This window comes from Lissotriton vulgaris, chromosome 3_1 (assembly GCF_964263255.1).
Source record: "Lissotriton vulgaris chromosome 3_1, aLisVul1.2, whole genome shotgun sequence".
Taxonomy (NCBI): domain Eukaryota; kingdom Metazoa; phylum Chordata; class Amphibia; order Caudata; family Salamandridae; genus Lissotriton; species Lissotriton vulgaris.
In genome coordinates, this window is record NC_141689.1 from 1,814,529,152 (window position 1) to 1,814,549,482 (window position 20,331).

At 43.2% G+C, this 20,331-nt stretch overlaps 1 protein-coding gene across 1 annotated transcript in view; it reads left to right on the plus strand.

Moving 5' to 3' along the window:
• Positions 1–19,701, plus strand: part of SMAD1 (SMAD family member 1) — a 178,791-nt gene extending 159,090 nt beyond the window's left edge. The window contains exons 6-7 of the mRNA XM_086962255.1: positions 10,645–10,901; positions 18,308–19,701. Of these exons, the coding sequence (XP_086818381.1) occupies positions 10,645–10,901; positions 18,308–18,451 (401 nt within the window). The 3' untranslated portion in view covers positions 18,452–19,701. The remainder of the gene's footprint in view (positions 1–10,644; positions 10,902–18,307) is intronic.
• Positions 19,702–20,331: the final 630 nt, after the last annotated feature.

Sequence of the window (20,331 nt, forward strand, 5' to 3'; positions counted from 1 at the left end):
AGAAAAACGAATACACGCGGACAGTGGAACTGCCCATGCTGAAAAGGAAGAAACCACCCACGGTGGACATTGAATAAAGAGCGTTCGAGGTCGATCGGAAAAGGCAAAGCTTGAGGTTGAAATGGTGGACCATCTCCTGAGGAAAAGGGAGTTTGATGAATCTATGACAAAATTCTGCATTCCAACAAGACCGTCTGGATCCGCAGAGGTGGATAACTAGCAACCATGCATGGAGGTACCCCAGACGCACGAGGTAGAGCAGGAGGAAGTCTACAAACTTGAGGACGAAAAAGGCACCAACGTTTGATGAATACAGCTAGTTCAAGGATCCATGGCACAACCTCGACACTGAGTCCCCAGAGGAGGGCGTGGGCAACTACCCCTTGAGGCCTTCATTACTGGATGACCTGTCCCTGTACAACAGCCATTTCAAAAGAGCACTTGACATGTATGGAGGACAATTAGAAGAAGAAAAGGAGGAATCAGGCATTCTACTGGAAACTCTAATGCCTTCACAGAAAGCGTACCTCTATCAGTGTTCCTCAGCATCCTGGACCAGGGGAACAAGGCTTTTGGTGAACCAGCCACAGCAAGAGCCGTAACCCTTCATGTGGAGAAGTACAAGCATTCAACACAGTGAATGTCCCTGCGGATTCAATCATTGTGACAACCACAAAGTAGAGAAGCAGTGCCCTGAAACCAGTGGGGCCACCAGCAGAGAAAGAGAGCAAAAGACTGGGCCTGGTATGCAGAAAGACAGACAGAGGCGGCCACACAATGGAGGATAGCCCACTTCAACTTCAACCTCTATGGGCACCAACAGTGGGAAGAGATCGAAGGGCTGCAATAGCACCTTCCAGAGGAGTTCCTCAAGAGAGCCACGGCCATGGTCCAGGATGTTAAAAACATCACTAACTCCTGCATCATTTCTGCTGTGGAGAGATGCTGAAGATGCTGTGGATGCGATGCGGTTGACCGGAGTCTTCCTGTAGGGATTTCCCTGTCCATGAAGGTAGTGAGGGGGTCTGGGTTACAGTTTGATGTCCAACTAAGTAATTTACGGTCTGCCTGAAGACCTGTCACCAGAGGCCTACCAGTCACCCGTTGTCGTGGTCACAGGCCAATTCTTCCTGGGTCGATACCTTGCATTCTGACGGGTCCAGCAACTCCCCAACAGCACTTGTGGGCCCTGCAAATTCGGGTACAACTATGCTTTGGGTCTTGGTGCTGCATGATGGCGGTGGGTAGCGACTTGAAGACTTTAGGCTACCAACTTACCCCAGCAGGCTTCTTCAGATGCACTTTTAAAGACTAAAGTTGCACAATGCACCAAGTTAAACTAATTTCAACTTGAAATAAAAGTCGGGACTTATGTAATGAGTTGTTTGATACTTTAGAGTGCCCTCTTTGGTTGCACCGTTCAGGAGTTAGCAAAGCTGAGGGGTCAGCTTGTAGCCCTGTACTCACCGATTGGGCGACCAAGCCTTCACACACTAAGAACGTTCCTTTTGCATATATGTCCTGCCTGTATCATATGTTGCACCTTGTCTTTGAGCTGGGTAGGCCTACCAGAGGAGTGACTTGTACGCATGTCCAGGGAAAGTGGGGGCTTTCGCTCGCCATTGCTTTTAATGGCAAAGTCGGGCTAGCAGTGCACGACTGCTCTACCAGTCAACAGTAGCGGACTGGGGACTGGTTTTACTTGGAGGAATTCGAGGTCTCAGGAATGTTTAACCCGGGGATACATTTCACTTAGTTCAATGTTTTCTCCCTTATTTTTTCTGGAATTTCTCCATACCTTGTAGCCCTCTCATGTTATACTATGTCAGGTGAGGATGTATTGGGCGCTTAAGACATAGATTTCCTTTTGTATGACCTCTTCTGTATCAATTTGAGACCATGCAATAATAAAGTGACTAAACTGATGGATTGTGCCATACGTGCCGTCTAGTTATCTATTGTTTTAAGCTTGTTCATAGCTTTAGACACTTCTCCTCCCAACATTACTGTTTGCAGCTGCAAAAATTACTTTCTTTTTCTGCTGGCTGACAGCGGACTCTCAGATACTGACTTCTCCCACCACAATAAGCTATTTTGAATGTAATGCTTTATAACTTTATATATTGTGCCCTGCCGCTTAGGCATCCTACCCTACCCCTTTCCCTGCTACACATGGAGTCCTCCGATCTGGGACTGCACAATATCTTTACATGTATCTTATGGTTTCAAGGACCAGTTTGTGACTTACACTGTTGAATTTAGTCTAGCTTGGCAGCAGAATAGCTCAATTCAGCTTTTCTGCACCTTCTTGTATTAAGTATTTGTTTTTAGTACAGTGACAAGGGTCATTCTTTAGTTTGAATTTCTGCAGGGTAAAGAAGCAGCACTTTGGAAATTCTATTCTATTCTATTCTATAGTTTTGGTAGAGCGCGACAGCTGCCCCAGCAATGAGGCGTCCCGGCGCTAAGAACCAAGACCCTGGTCTGAGGGAGGGGTCAAGACAGAGGGAGGGTTACAGGCAAGGGAATAGGAACGTTTTCACAGCTTTCCGGAATGCTGGTAGGCTGTCTATTGAACGGATATGTTGTGGCAGGCCATTCCACAACTTGGCTCCGAGGAACCTAAAGGAGCGACCGCCCATGCGGCTGAGTTTTATGCGAGGAACGCATAAAAGATTTTGGTTGGAGGATCTTAGGTTCCGTGCCGGGGCGTAGGGAGTGAGAAGGGGTCGAAGCAGAGGGGGGGTGTTGAGTTTGAGAATTTTGAAGGACATAATGAGGGTCTTGAATTTGATTCTAGAATCAACGGGTAGCCAATGTAATTTTTTGATGGTCGCTCTGGCTGAGCATCTGCGGGGGAGGCCGACCAGAGTTATAGCCGCAGAGTTCTGCACACGTTGGAGTCGTGCTATCTCACATTTATTGGCACCAAGAAGGAGCACATTGGCGTAGTCTAGACGCGAGAGGATGGTGGCTTGGATAATTAGTTGGCGGGTTTTGGCGTCGAAAAAGCCTAGTATGTGGCTGAGGCTTCTCAGCAGGCCAGTGCAGGTGCCGGCAACTTTCTTGGTGTGGGCCCGAAAGTTGAGTGAGTCATCCATCCAAACACCCAGGTTTTTCACTAGGGTTTGGGGGGGGGGGGGTGCCCAGGGAAGACGGCCACCAATGTTCATTCCAGAGGCTGGTGTTTTTGCCCAGGAGAAGTACCTCTGTCTTTCTGCCGTTAAGTTGTAGACAGTTCATTGTCATCCATCGGGCAACCGCAGAGAGTCCGTTTTTGAAATTAGAGGATAAGTTGGAAGGACCTTCTGAGAGAGCGATGGCCAGCTGTGTATCATCGGCGTATGATACTAATGTCAATCCCCACTCTTTGGCCACTGCCGCCAAAGGCTGGACGTAGAGATTAAAAAGGGATGGGCTCAGCGCAGAGCCCTGCGGAACTCCCTGTGCAATGGGGTGGGGTTTGGATAGGAAGGGGGGGGCAGAAACTCGAAAAGACCTGTTTTCGAGGAAAGATCTGAACCAGTCCAAGGCATTACCAGCTACTCCAAAGGTCTCCAAACGGTTGAGAAGGATGACATGGGATACCGTGTCAAAGGCCGCGCTAAGATCCAGAAGGATTAGCGCAGCACTTTGACCGGCATCTAAGATCGCTCGGAGGTGCTCTGTGGTGGCTAAGAGAGCAGACTCAGTGCTATGGCCTGGTCTAAACCCGTTTTGTGATGGGTCAAGGATGTTGTTTTTGACCATGTGTTGGGATAGAGTGCTGTTGACATGCGCTTCAGCGAGTTTAGACAGCCATGGGAGCAGGGAGATAGGACGACAGTTCTCCGGTTTAGATGGATCTAGGGTGGGTTTCTTGATGATAGGCGAAACCCACGCTTGCTTCCAGGCTGATGGTACACACGCTGAAGTGAAGGAGAGGTTCAGGATGGCGGTAAGTGCTGGTAGGAAGAAGTTGAGTGACTCTAAGAATTGAGCCGGGCGCATAGGGTCCGCGGGGGAGCCAGATTTGACCTTTTTGCATAGTCTATGGAGGATATCATCGGTGATTTCTGGGATGCACGTCATGTTCGAGTAGCTGGGGGAGGAGGAGGGATTGCTGGTAGTGCTAGGGGTGAGCTGAGGGAAGGAGGTGTAAATTTTCCGTACCTTGTCGACGAAGAACCTGGCAAGGTCTTCGCACTGCTGCTCGGAGGAGATAGTAGGGAGGGGAGCTTTACTGCTCTGCAGTTCTTGTACGAGTTTGAAGATTTCTTTAGCAGGGGTGGGACTAGATTCGATCTTGTCGGCATAGAAGGCGGTCCGTGCCGCACGGATGGCTTTGTGGTACGTTTTCTGTAGAAGTAGATATTTTGATTTATCTTCATTGTTGTAATCCCTACGCCAGAGGCGTTCTGCCTTTTTGCATTCTTTGCGTAAGTTTTTGAGGGTATCGTTGTACCGGGGATTGGATGGGGAATTGCGACCTTTAGCCCATTTAGCCGGAATGAGACTGTCTAGTCCGCCCGTGATCCACTCATGAAACGCGCTGTAGTTGGCATTGATATCAGAGTTGGTGTCAAGGTGGAAGTCACCTAAGGTCGTATGCAGGTCGTTATGAGATAGTTTATGCCATGGTCTTTTTAATCGGCAGGTCGAAGCCGTATTGTGTCTGCTTTTATTGACCGGAATGGCCAATTTAATAAGGGAGTGATCCGTCCATCCCATTGGTAAGGGTGATTCTGAGGTAAGTTTCTCTAGGTTTGAGAACACTGGGTCTAGGATATAACCGGCTAAGTGGGTTGGAGTGGAAATGAAGGAGTTGAGTTGCAGTGCGGAGAAATCTGCAAGGAGCGTTTTGATCGTGGGGTCATTTAACTGATCGAAATGAAGATTAAGATCTCCCAGAATTGAGAAATTAGAGTTTTTGGTTATTAAGGAAGTTGTTGTCTCAAGGAGAGCTTCGATGAATTTTGAAGTGGGGCCAGGTGGGCGATAGATGTAGAGACCCGACACCGTGAAGTTAGGTTTTATGATGATTTTAAAGTGGGCGCATTCACAGTTTGGCAGTTCTTCCTTAACAAATGTACAAGAATATATTTTTTTATGGATTACAGCGATGCCGCCTCCTCTTCCATCTCTGTTAATGGTCGACATCAGATAGTCGTCAGGTAGCGTGAGGTTGGGAATGGTGGAGGTACCATCCCATAACCATGTTTCACAGAGGAAGAGGATGTCTGGATTTTCATCCAGGATGAGGGTATTAACCTCAAGGTGGTGTTTGGCAAGCGATCTTACGTTGAGGTGAAGTATCGAAATGGAGGTGGTTTTTTCCGGAGCTAGGCGCTGTCGAATGGAGTGGGGTTCAGTCGTAGCAAAATTGCAGGTTTGACATTTTAAGCAGGTAAGACCGGGCCCACCTGTAATGTTGACGCAAGATCGTCCAGGGTTCAGGCTAAGTAGTAGCTCTCTGTCATAGGAAAGGGGTGGTGACGGAGTTAGGCCAGGGGGACTGGCGAGAGGCGATGACTTGGCGATGACGGGCGCAGATGGGCTTGCCTTAGGCGCGCCTTCGGCGCGCAAGCGGCGCTCCCGCTGCGCTCGTCCGCTGCGCTTCCTGTACAGGCACATATCAAGGTGAGGAAGGGGGTGTGGCCTGAAAGGGGGCGGAGTCAGCGCGCACGCCTGGGATGAATGGCGGCAGCTGAGAAAGCGCGAGGAAGGGCGCAGCAGCTCTAAGATCAGCTGTGCGCTGAAGGCAGAGGAAGCCCTTGGGTGAGTGTTGTTTTTAAAAGCACAAAAAAAAACAGTGACACCACACAGAAATAGCGAAATAGCAGATTGTTTACAGTTTTTAAAATCAATCAATCAAACGAGTACCTCCAGCTCCCGGCTTCCGCCTCAGGACTGGGTCATGGGTTATCTGATGCCGCTAGGAGTCAGCGGTTTAAATACAGCCAGCAGGGGGCGTGGCCTGAAAGGGGCGGAGTCCGCACGCACGCCTGGGATGAATGGCGGCAGCTGAGAAAGCGCGAGGTAGGGCGCAGCAGCTCTAAGATCAGCTGTGCGCTGAAGGCAGAGGAAGCGCTTGGGTGAGTGTTGTTTTTAAAAGCACAAAAAAAACAGTGACACCACACAGAAATAGCAGATTGTTTACAGTTTTTAAAATCAATCAATCAAACGAGTACCTCCAGCTCAGCAAATAGCAATTCGTTTTTCCTTCTATTATCTACCAGCGTAGATCGTAAAAAAATGTTTTAAGTGCAGACAATGCAAGGTTAACGGAGCACTTTACAAAGATCGCACAGAACACAACAACAAAATAAGGACAGTTACTAGATACAATGATGAAAATCAATCACATGACAAGAGCAAGGCTTTCACCAACCCTGTAAAGCAGTAAAATGCCCTTATGTGAAAGGATAAAAAGACAGGGAGTGTGGAGGGGCCTAATGGGGGATTTTTATAGTATGCACTAAATACAGCAGAGTAGGGATAAACAATTAAAACTATACAAAATAATCCTAAGAAGTCTGTGCGCATTAGTGGGCAACAGTGGGCTCTGCAAGGCACAGGAACTGGTTCAGAAGAGATCTCAAGAGGCTTTCTGTCAGTGAATTTTGCCTTGCAGTGTCTTTTTATTTCTCTTTTCAAAACTTAAGGGTTAGTTCTGATATCTGATATTCCACAACTTGAGCGCACCCTCTATGACTGATTGCTTGAGTGTTCTTTTTTTCAGCAAATTAGGTATTCAAACACAAGTGTTTCTGGTCTCTATAGTTCTCACTGTCTACCTTAAACAACCATTTTTAATTGTTAGGTAACCTGACGATTTCCTTATTTGCAATTTTTTTTAGAAATTTAGGAATGTGATGTAGAGTGAGAGCAAGTTTCCCATGTGAGTCGAAATACCGGGTGATTCCTTGGTCTAGAAAACATGGTCTAGAATGGAAATCCAATACCTGAAAAATGCTAGCAGAATAGATCTATGTGGAAGGTGGTTGTATACACCTAAAGTGCTCATGGCATACAAGGTCCAGGCAGCCTCTTAATAGGCCCCAAAAGCATTTGGAGAGTTACCCTGATTTTATTTTGATGTAGTGAATTAGAATTTGCTAGAATTTAAACTGCTGGTTATTTGATTAAATAAATGTGATGAATGGAACAGGGGGGAGGAACCAGAGACGATAAAGTACCACCACTCGGTATGGTTTCGAAAGGGGGTGTTCTTTTTATTCCGTATAGCAGGTAGTCCTGCACTTAAATCAGAACAGCAAAAACACAACTTTGTCCTGGGATAGCAGGGCTGGGGGTAGTGTAGCTCGCGAATGGCTTTCTTCAATGGTCCTGGCCTTTTAAGGTCCTTGGTCGTCAGGGGTCCGTAAAGGCACTCAAAAGAAGAGAAAGAAAAAAAAAATCCTGGGTTACTATTTACACCGGAGTACCGGGTCTGGAAGAAGGTGGGTGGGGAGTGAGGGGATCACCAGAGACTGCCACCACAACACGTTAATAGGAACATAGGCGCTTCGGTGTGTGCTCGAAAGGGGAGGTTTGCGACTCCGACAATAAACACGCAGACCCGTCCCGTGACCTCCCTCAACCACCCCTACCCGTTCCCTCCCCGTGACAAGACGAGTCCCCTTATTCGGGCCCGTACCTTGTGTAGCCACACTTCTCCTGAAGCGGGGCGGCTCGTGGTCTCGTTGGCCTCCTGGCTTCCTCGGCTCCTGGGGCTGCGCGGCTTCTGAATCCTCAGTCTCCTTCGTCCCGGACGCTTCCGTAACCACACCAGACGACTCCTTCTCCACTCCCACTCCGGCAGTCACTGGCGCGCTATCTTCTTCCGGGTACCGCGCTATCAGCTCCTCATTTGCTCCTGATAGGCTGACGGCTGACTACATCAGCGTCGGAGTTCCCTCCTCTGGGAAGGTCCAAGCAGCATTAAAGGGACCGTGGTCGTCCTTCACTCGGGCGGAAAGGAATAGGTGTTAAAGTCCTCACCCGGCCCGTGGCCGACAGGCACCCCCTGACAATAAAATAATTCAACTACCAGAGTAGTTCAGATTAACTGTTGAGAAGTTGCCTTTCCAGAAGAATGCCTAGAATACAGATGCTAACCTCATAGCTTCAACTTGGGTGCTTATGGTAAAAGTGCATGTTTTTTTTGTCATCCTGGGGATCATCTCATGAAAATCCATGGTTAAAAATAAACCACTGTCTAAATTCACTCATACCGAAACTAGGAAATTGAATATTGTTAAACCGTATCTGATTAAAAAAAGCATAGCAAACAATACAAATGTTGTAACTTAGTCTTTGAACATTATCGAAGTCGTAATTTGCGCCCCTTCTATATGTTTTCACTAATAAAAATCACAGACGTTATCGCAGACTGTTGGTATTGAGTAACATATGCATCATTGTGGTAATTCCTATAAACATCACACTAAAGGACTGTAAGACTTGGAGTTTGCGTTTTTTGTTTGGGCAAATCTTTTCATGTTTCATAGGACTTCATATGGAAGGAGTACCATATGTGCTGCCTTCTGCACAACTTGTTTCCGAACCATGCGTACTCTTGTGCATTTAATTGTATATATTTTTCCTTTGTTGTGCCATGGTGTTGGAATAAAGTATGACACTACTGAGCTGTAAAGGAGTCCCAGCTCTTTCATTTTTGGACTGTTTAAAAGGTTTTTAAACAGTGCCATGTTAGGCATAGAGTGCTGCATAAATCACACAAACAAAATTAGGAATCCTTACTGTGTTCATCCTGTGCTTAAAAGCTCTGCTAGGAAAACAGACATTTGAGGTGAGCAGACTTAGAATGTCGACGGTATTGTATGTAGAGTGCTCTATAGTAAGGATCTGATTACCACCTATACCTTTGAAAGTACTGCAGTTTCCCTACTTCTTTTATGCATAATTTATGGGGTAGTGTGACCTGAATGGGCATTGTATAGTCTTTGGGTTCTCTATTGTTTCTGAGTAAAGCTATGCTTATCTGGGGAGCTCTGAGATAAACTCGCGTGCATTAGCTGCTTTTATTCACTCTAGGTTGTCTTTAATGGTATTTTACCAAGCCGTTCTATAATACTGTGCCTGCAATGGTAAAATGTTTTTGTACATGTTTAGCTCGGCAGGGATAGCACTTGCTGATCCTATGCATAAAGACTCCGCTAAAAGTGATCTTATTCAGAGAGTCTGTGGTGTTTGTCCAGTCTTCCCTTCAAATGAGCTGCTCACCACCTAAAACGTTGTGACAACCCAGGGAATATGTCATTGGTATTTCTATCTATCTATCATCACAATGTGGTTACAAGTGGGTAATAGATAATTCATGTGAAAAAATATAAAAAACATCTGTAAACGTGATGCATAGAGGGAAAGGAACACTAGTTTGCACCTGCCTCTTCATCTCTTTCCTGCTCTAAGACTCACGTAATCCCTTTGGTAGATTCCTTAAAGGGGTGGGGGTGCACCCCTGCAGAACCCAAAATATCTGCCAAAATACAATAGGCAGACCTAATGTATTTGTTCAGCTTCTCCATACCCTTTGCGTTCCACTCTACGACCTTTTGTAATATAATCACTGCTTTGTCTCATAACAAGCATTGAAAAGCAAATCGGGTTGGCCATGGCAAATCTACAGTCCATTTATTTGCAAACATATACAATTGATATTACAAGTTTAAATTGAGTAACAAATTAAAATGCTGCCAAGTAGTGGTGGCAAGTAAATATTTCCCCCTAAAAAAGCCTAAAACATCTAAAAAAAAAAAAATATATGTAAAACAAAATATATCAAAAGTGATAATCTCATCAGGCCTGGCACTGCAGTGGACTCATTTTTAGGCAGACATGCCCTTTTGCACAATTATTATGCCGTCATTCACAGTCAAGAGAGTCAATGGTTGAAGTAGCTTCACACATTGCCCCATGCTGTATACTTTGGTGGGCAGAATCAAAATGTGACATGTGAATGGCACTTGAACAGACCAGTGGATGAAGAGGGCTGACAGAAAACCACTGTCTGCATGTGCGTTTTGGAATACTAGAGGCTGGCGAAACATCTAAAACTGTCCCTAGATTAGACTTAAAAAGGGGTGTCATACAAAGACAAAATGTATTGGTATTTCTAGGAGTAGTTTTGTGATTCCAACTTGCTCATATTCTTTTCTTGCCTTCCTTTATGCACGCTCCCTTTGTATCAAAGCAGAACTATCTATAGCATTGCATTGAGCAGACAACTAGACACCATGCTTGTGATCTGATTCGGTTCCTTTAAATAACACACACCAAACATTGCATGTGAGTACAACTTCAGGAGAGGGAAATAAATGTTGTGATGACCTTATTAAAGCCTTTGAAGTATGCAAAGTGAATAGCTGTTGTCAGCTCAATTAACATATTGTCCTTTCCTTTGTTACATTATCTCGGGATCTAGTTTTAAAGGGCGTTGTCTTTATTGCAGCTGTTAAGATATTGCTTAAAATGTACTTCTATCAAAGATCCATAATTATTTAAACTGTGTCTCACCTACTTATACTACCTGCTGCTCGAAGAAAAAAGTGTTTTTTTTTAAATTGAGAACTTCTGCATGCTTCATGAATGGTTTCCAGTGTACTATAACGTGATCACTGTTTTAACCCCCTCCTTTAGGTGTTCACCTCTACTATGTTGGAGGAGAAGTGTATGCTGAATGTCTCAGTGATAGTAGTATTTTTGTACAAAGTCGGAATTGCAACTACCACCATGGCTTCCATCCAACCACCGTGTGCAAGATCCCTAGCGGCTGCAGTCTGAAGATTTTCAACAACCAAGAATTTGCACAGCTTTTGGCCCAGTCCGTAAACCACGGCTTTGAAACAGTCTATGAGCTTACAAAGATGTGCACTATTCGAATGAGTTTTGTGAAGGTGGGTAACCTCTGTTGGATTCTTTCTGTGCCCGCTTATACATGCTTGTATGTATTTCTGTATCCATTTAATGATTGATGACATGGGTAATGGAGAATATTGTTGGAGGATAAATTATACCCCACCTTGTGGCAGGGCTGGGAAGATATGGTTTAGCAGTCAAAAATAAGTGACGTCACTAATTTGACCCTCTTTTGCGCCATGGCCCCTTTTAGCTTACTGCATGTTTGATTGTTGTAGCACAGATCTTCATTCTCCCCTGCAGTTTACAGTGAGATCATAAAGTATAACCATACTCTAACAAATTTTGCAGACATCAGTGTTTTTTTGTGCTGAAAATCAGAGTATTGTAATCCCATTTTCTGTCTTCTGACGTTTCCTCTCATTGATGGCGGTTTGCATCTTACTAACCATCAAGTACATTTTCCTAAAGTAATACCATTCTAAGCCTTTTCTTTTACTTTTTTACGTTCACCTTGCCAACGTGAATTCAAGTACAGAAGTAAATTTGGTCTGCTTGAGCCGTAAATTGGAAACCGTGCTCTTCACCTTCTACTTAACTCAGCTTCAGGCAAAATCAACATTTTGGGCTAGAGAGCCTGTTTTCCAAATAACCACACAACATCTTGTGGTGTAAACCGAAAGCGGAAAAAGCAAAAACACTTTTCACAAGAAAAGCTACTATGGTTAAGGTACAATAAAAAAAAAATACTCAAAACAACTACAGGGAAACCGCTGTGGCTCATGAAAGATAATAGTGACTGCTTGCTGGCAGTTTGTATTCTTATGGGAAAGGGATTGGATAACTGGCCAAGTGGATGGTATGTGCACTATCCGCCCTCTTTAACAGCATTTTAACCTATCCCCCAAGAGCAGGAATCTGGGATGCTACCATGATGACAAACACAAAATGGCAGAGTCCATTGCTGCTGCAGACTCATCACAAATTATCCCTGATGCTGTTTAAATGTGATCGTCCAAAGGCGGCCAATCTCTCTCATGATCTTTCTTCATTTGAGATCCAGTCCAAGATGGAGCACTTTTATTTTAAATTGTACAAGTAATTTAAAAGCGACCCAGTCCTGTAACTGAGCACAGTCTCCGGAATGACCTTGCATGGCTTCCCGTGGCCGTAAATTACTTATGCAGACTAACAGTGCAGCAACATTCTCGATCATGGGAGATATTTCCAGCATCAGTGGAAATAGTAACAGACTTCTGGATCCTGAAGCAGTAGTGCATGATTAGTCCACTATTATTTTTGTAATCCTCTCCCTGAGAGTACAGCTTCAGCAGCAGAGCACCTGTACCTCATTAGAAATGTATTCAGGACTTGGCTTCTGATGTCTTGACAATTTGAAGTGCTGTGATCACACTTTGTGTGTGGAGGTTATCAAACAAGGCAGATGCCCTACATCATGGTTGACTAACATTAAAGTTGAGAAGAATTTTAGGTGGTATCTACAGAGTAAGAGACCCTTAATGTGGTTTACGGGGTCCTCCATTATAAGACTGTTCAAATTGAAAATAGAGTGGAAACAACTTTGTTCCAACCCATCATTGGATGGTCCACCTTTACGTATTCAAGATCAGCTCACTTTGAAAGAATTGGCAAACCGAAAACTATCAGTTTGCAAGGACACAGAAGTTCTGATTACCCTCTTCAGTTCCAAGAGATTCGCCTGCCTTTGGATCCAGGCTTCTATCTCCACGTAGACAGCATTTAGACACGTCAGCAGTATGAATCAGTATGCTGTTGAGGTCATCCAAAAGACATCTGCCCCATTCAAGGCATTGGTACTCCTATGAATTGGCCCCACAATGCACCATTGCACAGCACACAACAGTCTCGAGAAACTAGTGCTCATTTTCATGTCCGTTCATGAAAACCTTATTATCAAAATGGACACAACACTCTTTGATCATAGTGGTCCTGCCTTTCATTGGTCTCAATAAGCAGGGGACTGTTTAACCTAGGTATGGTTGTTTGTTCCCTGATTGAGGATGTAATAGATCAAAGTAGTTAAGGCATCTCCTTAAAGAAAAGGTTAATGGGAACACACACTATAGCAGAATGAATGTTTGAACTATAATCAGGATGATGGCCAATCTTTGGAGATGCACGATTGCATTAAAGATAATAGATTCAGAAACATCCAACCAAAAGAGGTGTCTCTCTCCTCTCATCTTCTGGCGCACTACTATGTGGCTTTGGCTGCCTTGGCTATGGGCAGCAGACAAGTGCTATCTTCAGTACCAATGGACAAGAAAGAAATGAGTCCCTAGACAATATAGTTAAGCGCAAATTGCCGTGCTGTTAAAATATCTGATGTTCAAAATCTTGGCTTTCCATTTAATGTGTCAGGCGGCACTAGTAATGAATAGCAAATTCTACAAATAATTTTTCTTGCAGTTTCCCAGGAACTTGACCACAAAATGGGCATTGTTCTCCTCTCTTCATTCTCCATGCTGCACACACATCCCAGATGTGAGCTCTAGTCCTCAATCTGCTAAAAGCATACCGTCCACAGCAGACTCATCCAGGTCCACTGTAGACAAAGCGATTAGGAAGGGTATTATTCTCCTGCATCCCTGGGATTATGCATCCTTTCCTGATACCTCTTAGTACCTTTCAAACAATGTGCTTTGATTTCTGACCCTGCTGCACCCTCATCCTTTTTTCTGACCCCACCATTACCCCTTTGACTTGAGCACTAGTTGTCCAGGTCTTTTCTCTTACTGCCTGTAACCTAGATAAGGTCAAGTACTCGCAATACATGACTGCTCCATCTAGCAAGATACTTATTTTTAGGATAGTCCTGACCATCCTACGGCTTCTTTTCATTCTTTCAAACATGTCCCTTTGTTTCCTCTCTTCCATTATTTCTTTTCTCTCTATCATTACTTTTGTTTTTCTCTTCTGTCATTAAGGTGTCTTTAGTGTGGTGTAAAGTACTGTACAAACCATTGCAATTATGTAAAACTGTCGGACTATCCCTGGCACAGTACAATGGGACAGGATCCTTAAACAATACAACTTGTAGATATTGGTAAAACTTCAGATATTTTTGGAAGCTGTGCCTTCTTAGATGTTAAGATTCTGTATTCAGGATGGTGGCACATACTGTTTGTATTTTTTCATTAGGCGTGCCGAGCTCAGGTTGTGATTAGGCTTTAAGTTCATTTGGTGCCTGGATGCAAGAAGAGCTGGATAATCCTCTTTAAAAAAGGAAGAACCTCTTCCCCATCCTCCTCATAAACCGCTTTTTCTAAAGAAAGTCAGGAATGGTAAAGTTGCTTTTTATTGTTTCCAGTCAATCTTTGTTCATTATTCCTTGGTTCGTTCTTCTTTCTTTTCTCCGTTATTGTAAATCGAACTTCCAGAAGTGTAATTATACAGAAAACTGAGCAGGAAGTATCACAAGACTATCAGTGACCTTGTCTCCTCCTCCAGTGCTAATGCTATCCCAAAGATGCAAAAGTAAATACCATCATGTCTCAGATTGAGAGTATTCAGCTTCATTCTATAGAGTCCTTTTTTCTGTCGTGGTGGAGGGAGGAGTAGTCTTGTTATTTGGATGCTTTCCTCCTCCTTCTCCTCCGCTCTGTGGCTACAAAGGTTGATGGGCCTCAGGATCGCCTGCGTCCAGGTGTACCTTCATGCTGACCTTGGGTGCACCAGCCACACTCCCATTTAACTCTATATTGGGCCCAGAAGAATTGCCTCTCTTTGTGTCCCAATCTCCAAAGATGTGATGGTGGATCAGGAGTTCTGGGCCAACAAGGTAGAACCTGAGGTATCATTGGCAACTCATTCCTAAGTGTTTTCTACTTATAGTCTGCAGAAAAATTGTTACTATAAGTCAGCATTGGTGTTTTTCTCAAAGTTTTTAACAAAACAACATAAAACAACTGGTCTGCTCACCTAAAATGAATATAAAGATAGAACCACGCAATCGAAGAATTTCTTTTGCTTCCAGCAAAACATCGGCCAGCGCCATTTCGCCCTCACTTAAATTAAAATCTTCAAGAGTTCTCTAGATGCGCCTTCTGAAGCCACCTCAAAAATCCTCACTTGTCATACTTCAAGATTCCCTACGTTAGCACTAGCAAAACCTCTTTGCCCAGCACCACTTCCACAGCAGACAACACACTTTGTGTACGCCACACTAAGACACACCCTTAGGCGTTATCCCGAGATCTTAGGCTAACGACAGACCCGTTACTTCCATTAAGGTCAACAACGGAAAACAACATAGAACATAAAAGTACGAATGTCTATAATCTGTCAATGTCAACTCCGTCTCTTCATTACCTACTGTATTTAGTCAAATAAACCATCGGATTATGCTACCAGAAAACTGATCCAGCAGAAGTGTTGTAACTTTTTTGGGCCACAGATTACCCATCACACTATAAACTCCTACCTCAGTAATATAATTCACAACAACATAGAGTTCGGGCCCATAGAAACTCTACAACCACTTAAAATTCATGAGGTCCTCTGATAGATCTTTGTAAGAGCTAACAGGGACTCATGAGGACCTGTAATGAAGAAATGCCTATCTAACAACATTACTTCAATAATCAATACTTGTGAATAATATTCATCAATAAGCAAACAAACTCATAAGCTTAACCCCTTAAGCGCGGCTGGAATTCCCCCGCGGTGCAATTTAGTATGCAATTTCAGGAATAATACGAACCAAAGTTCTGATGTAGAATATCAGAACTAAGACGCAAGATGGACTAAATGCACAGCATGCAATAGTCTGGAATAATTAACCCTTCAGCCGAAAGGTATAACCTGCTCAACTTCGCCAACCAAGGAAGTGCAGGGGAAATCAGGAGAGTTCAGTTCAGGATAGTCAGTTTGGACCGACAGCATGTCATGCCCAAGAATTGCAAGTTAATAGCTGCACACATACTTTTTCCCCACAAAGTTTTTATACCTCGAATTGTTCACAAATATACCCGTTTGCACAGGTTCCAATATTCTATTGGTTGGGATCAATGGTGGGATCATGGAATGATCATTCTCAAGCCCAAATCATCCGGAACCTACACTTAGTACCTTTGTTTTCCTTTCTTCAGTTTTCTAAGCATGTACAATATTTAACTTAACCTCTGAAGTTGGAAGTACATTTGCAAATCTACATGTCCACGCTCTCGCTTCCGAGTTGGCTTGCACCAAATTTTGACAATATTACTCAGAGAGAATATTCAGACTGTAAGAATGAACTTTGGTGATTATACTTGTAACTAAAGCAAACCAAGTTAGCATTTTATCCTATTTCAGAGAAAATAATGAAGGACAAAATACATTTCTCTAAGCCCTGTAGGGAAGGACGCAATACAATTTTTGAGGCCTACATGGAAAATCAGAAGTGTTAACCTTAAAACACTTTTTGAAAAAAACTAATCGCATAAGAAATCTGATATAACTACCTTTATATTGTTTTCATAAACATAGTCTAATCATATTTCATTCATAAACAATCAGTTTCTCTTTGAAGTTTCAGATTTACATTTAAGAAAACGTAACCAAACGCATTTTCTATTGAGAGATCTTTTCGAATCCTATTCTACTAGAAATTAAACACTACGCTATTATCTTTCACATTATTATCAGAGCACACGTTTAGTTTTTCTGTTCGGTCTCTCGTAAATCTGTTTCACCAGGTTGCCACCCTTCTGCATGCTTTTACAATTCAGTTTTAGAACTCTGTCTTCAATGAGACACAATGTTAGTCCTGTTTTCTTTGAAGTATGTTTTAGTAATTCACACGATGAGCAGGATTTGACCAAGCAAAATCTTTCTTAAATATTCAAGCTCCATCACTTTGCAATCCTTTTCTCCTGAATACCGTATAGTGAAGAAATCGCTCTCTAAATTTTTAGACAGTGTTTTCAGATTTCTGTATGAGCTAGGAATTCTCCCTGCCCCTCACCCAATAACATAACAAGTGTAGAACATAAAGTGCATTTGTAAGGCGCACATTTCCCTTGGGTCTCTTGGAACTGTGGCCATTAGGTCACACACAGATTCCTGAAGGGATACATCAGTCCACTGGCCCACCAGACATTTTTTTCCACAATCCTTGGGTGCTGAAATAAACCTCCATGGTTTTGACTGAATAGATTCAAGATTCTCTTTGCTGTGCACAAAGTCTTAACCACCTCTAATGCTCTGGCTCTGCAGGCAGTCTTCTAAAGCGCACGCAGGTTGCCTCCTTGGAAGGATATTGACGGAGCTTTTACCCCTTAAAAGGCATCTGCGCTCACCTGGTTAAAGCAAGCCAATGAAGGTGTATTCAGCACCAGAATCCACTCGATGTCACTCGCAAACCAACCGCTTGAGCACAATTTCATTACTGCAGGCGATGAGAGGAGGTTCCTATTGTTGGAAAAAGGAATACACTACACAAGAGGGAAATTTTTGTGTGGGTCTTTAGGTGTTCAGCAGTATTACAGTATATGTGTGAGCAGACCCGTAATGAAATAGGTTGTGAAGGGCTTCTTTTCCTTCTCGTGCAAGCTGTCTTACAGACACCGCATCCTTTGAAGGATCCATGCATGTTAGGTAACTTCTATACTTCTGCTATGGTGCCGATTGTGTGCAGGCATGTGTGCACGAAAGCTTCTTGTGTAAGTCACTGAGAAACGTGTGGAATTTGTTCCCATTATCCACTGAAAAGCCATGCATTTTGCAATATCTATACCTCCCATATAGTTTTGCTTGCACCCTCGCCCTCCTTTCCCCTGCTCAACTCCCTCTCACTTTTCCTAATAATTCCAATTTTGTGGCCGTTTTGCGGCTTTCATAAAAAATCAATCGGACAAATTGTACACAAAATATCCATCCCATTGACAGTGGAATGAGAAGTACAGTGCTCACTGAGTTTTATTATCTTTATTTCACTTTGTCATCTGCTGTTCATAGTATGTAAATGACATACTTTAGGGTCCCATACTGGAATGTATATTCATTTTACAAAGGTTCCATCATGAACTTTTGGTTTGTAACATATTTGAATGTGCAGAAAATACCAATGTCGGGGCACTAGTGCCTTCACCCAAGAATTTCAGATCACCCCTAGGTGGAAGAAATCTCAAATACAAAAGCTGAGCTTAAGTGTTCTACAGTATCTTGACTGGTGCCTGCTGCTGACGTCATAGGTCTGTGGATAAAAATGCACGCGACTCATCTGTGGTTAGTGATGAATATGTTTTAGATGTTCCATAGCCCCTGTTAAGCATAAACCTCACCCTTTGTCGGATAGGTCTTCTGTATCTTGATGTCATTGAAATGTTTGACCCATCATAAGGTTAGCATTACACTAAAAACCTAATTGGAGCTTTCCTGGAAAGAAATATTTCTAACTTCTCGTAATTTTGTGTTCCAGGGTTGGGGTGCTGAGTACCATAGACAGGACGTCACAAGCACCCCCTGCTGGATTGAGATACATCTTCATGGTCCCTTGCAGTGGCTGGATAAAGTACTCACACAAATGGGTTCTCCTCACAACCCTATTTCATCTGTGTCTTAATGGATTCCTCAGTGATGGCCTCTGGAACCTAGTTCGCCTTGCATGTACTTGAAGGATGTGCAAGTTGGAAGACATTGTAAATTGGGGGAGGTTCGAAGAAGGCCTCAAACATATTTGACTTTAGTGACCAACTGCTAGAATCGAAGGGGTGACAACAACTCTACAGCCCTTTGTTACGTTCTTTCGGCTTCATGAACATTTTACGTTTGTAAAGTTATTTTGGGGGGGCGGAGGGGGGATAATGATCAGCGAAGCTTTTTAATGTAGTAGGATGTTGTGTGAATTTGGTTAGTACTAGGAAAAAAATTATTCAAACCCCAAAAAAGTTACCTGTTAAAAATTGGTGTTTTTTACAGACCCACGTATCTTGCACTTTGAGGTCACATTTTACATGTTCGGAATTTGTTTGTCAATTTCTGGGGGTCGGTACACCCCCTTGTTCCCTGAAGGTGGAGAAAATAGAATACGAATGGTGGTCTTAAGGCTGAACGAGATGCTTGCTTACGTTTCATGAACTTTTCCAGACTGTTTTAAAACTAGTAATAGATGCTGTTCCTAAAGAAAAACATGTTTTAGCTTGATGAATTTAACCTTTACAAAAGTGTGTACTGACACTACTGCTGTCCAGAAAATAGGTATTATCTCTGCTAATTATATGTACAGTGTTTTTTGGATGTTTATCAGTAGAATAGACCGAATCTAGATGTATTTGATGGGTTGAAACTCGTAGAATATTGTTTAAGCACAGCTTTGTGGATCAAAAGAAGGTTTGAGATATGCTATGCATTTTATTTGTTGATCGTGTGTATTTTTTCTCTGTTAAATAACAATCTATTGTCCCTTTAAAGCAGTCATGCTGCTTGAAAGCACTCATGTGACTGATTAGGGAACATGTCCGTTTCTGCGGTCCTTAAATTTAATAGATTACATTTCAAATGAAATTGTGTAAAATGTTTCAGTATATAAGCAGTTTTATGCAGTTTACAGCACACAAAAACATTTAGTTTCTAAGACAACTGTTGTTTTGCCAAACATACTGTTTAAAGGTTTCAGAAGTTAAACTTCTGTTCAAATAAATGTCGAACTTTTTTAGAAATAATGTTTTTACTTTTTTTGTACTAAATATTTTTGTTCTTCCGCTACTCTTTTATATCCACAGTTAAGCTGTAGGACTTTGTTGGAAGTACTTTTATTCCAAAACTAGCAAGTCTTCTCTACTGGAAGTTGAAATAAAACGTCAATATTGCTTACTTTTTTGCGTTATTGTTTTCTGTAACATTCTAATGGTTACATTTTGCTAGGAAATAAAAACAAGATTTGGAAAAGCCATTTGTTCTCGTTAATGAGAGCTATCGGCTTTAAGAATAACTTGTAGTCACGCTGTAAAGCAGCATGGCTAAAAATCTTTATTTTTTTTTATAAAGCGCTATAACCCCCAGCGCTAATGTGGATTATGTTACTGTGTTCTGAAGCAGCCAGCACTAATGTGCTTTTTTAAAATGTTTTTTAACTTTTTGCTCCCTCGGTCCCCTATCCTGCCTTCTCCCCCCTACCCGCGTCCTTCTCTACCCCATTCCTCCCTCCTCCATTTTGCTTCATCCTCCATCCCAGTTCTCAAGCAAGCGGTGGAGTGAGTTGGTGGATGAGGGAATAAGGAGGAAGGGAGGCAGGAGAGAAGGGCGCTGGTGGAGGGAGAGGACAGGTAAGAGAATGGGGAGCAAATGGGCAATGGAGGATCAGCGGGAGGACCTGGGGTATGCACATGAACAAGTATGGGTGGGAGGTGCTCGAGCAAGCATTCAAAGGGGCAACTAAGGATGGGCGGGAGGCCCAGGCCAGCACATTGACGGTTTGCAGGAGGGAATAGGGCAAGCACACGG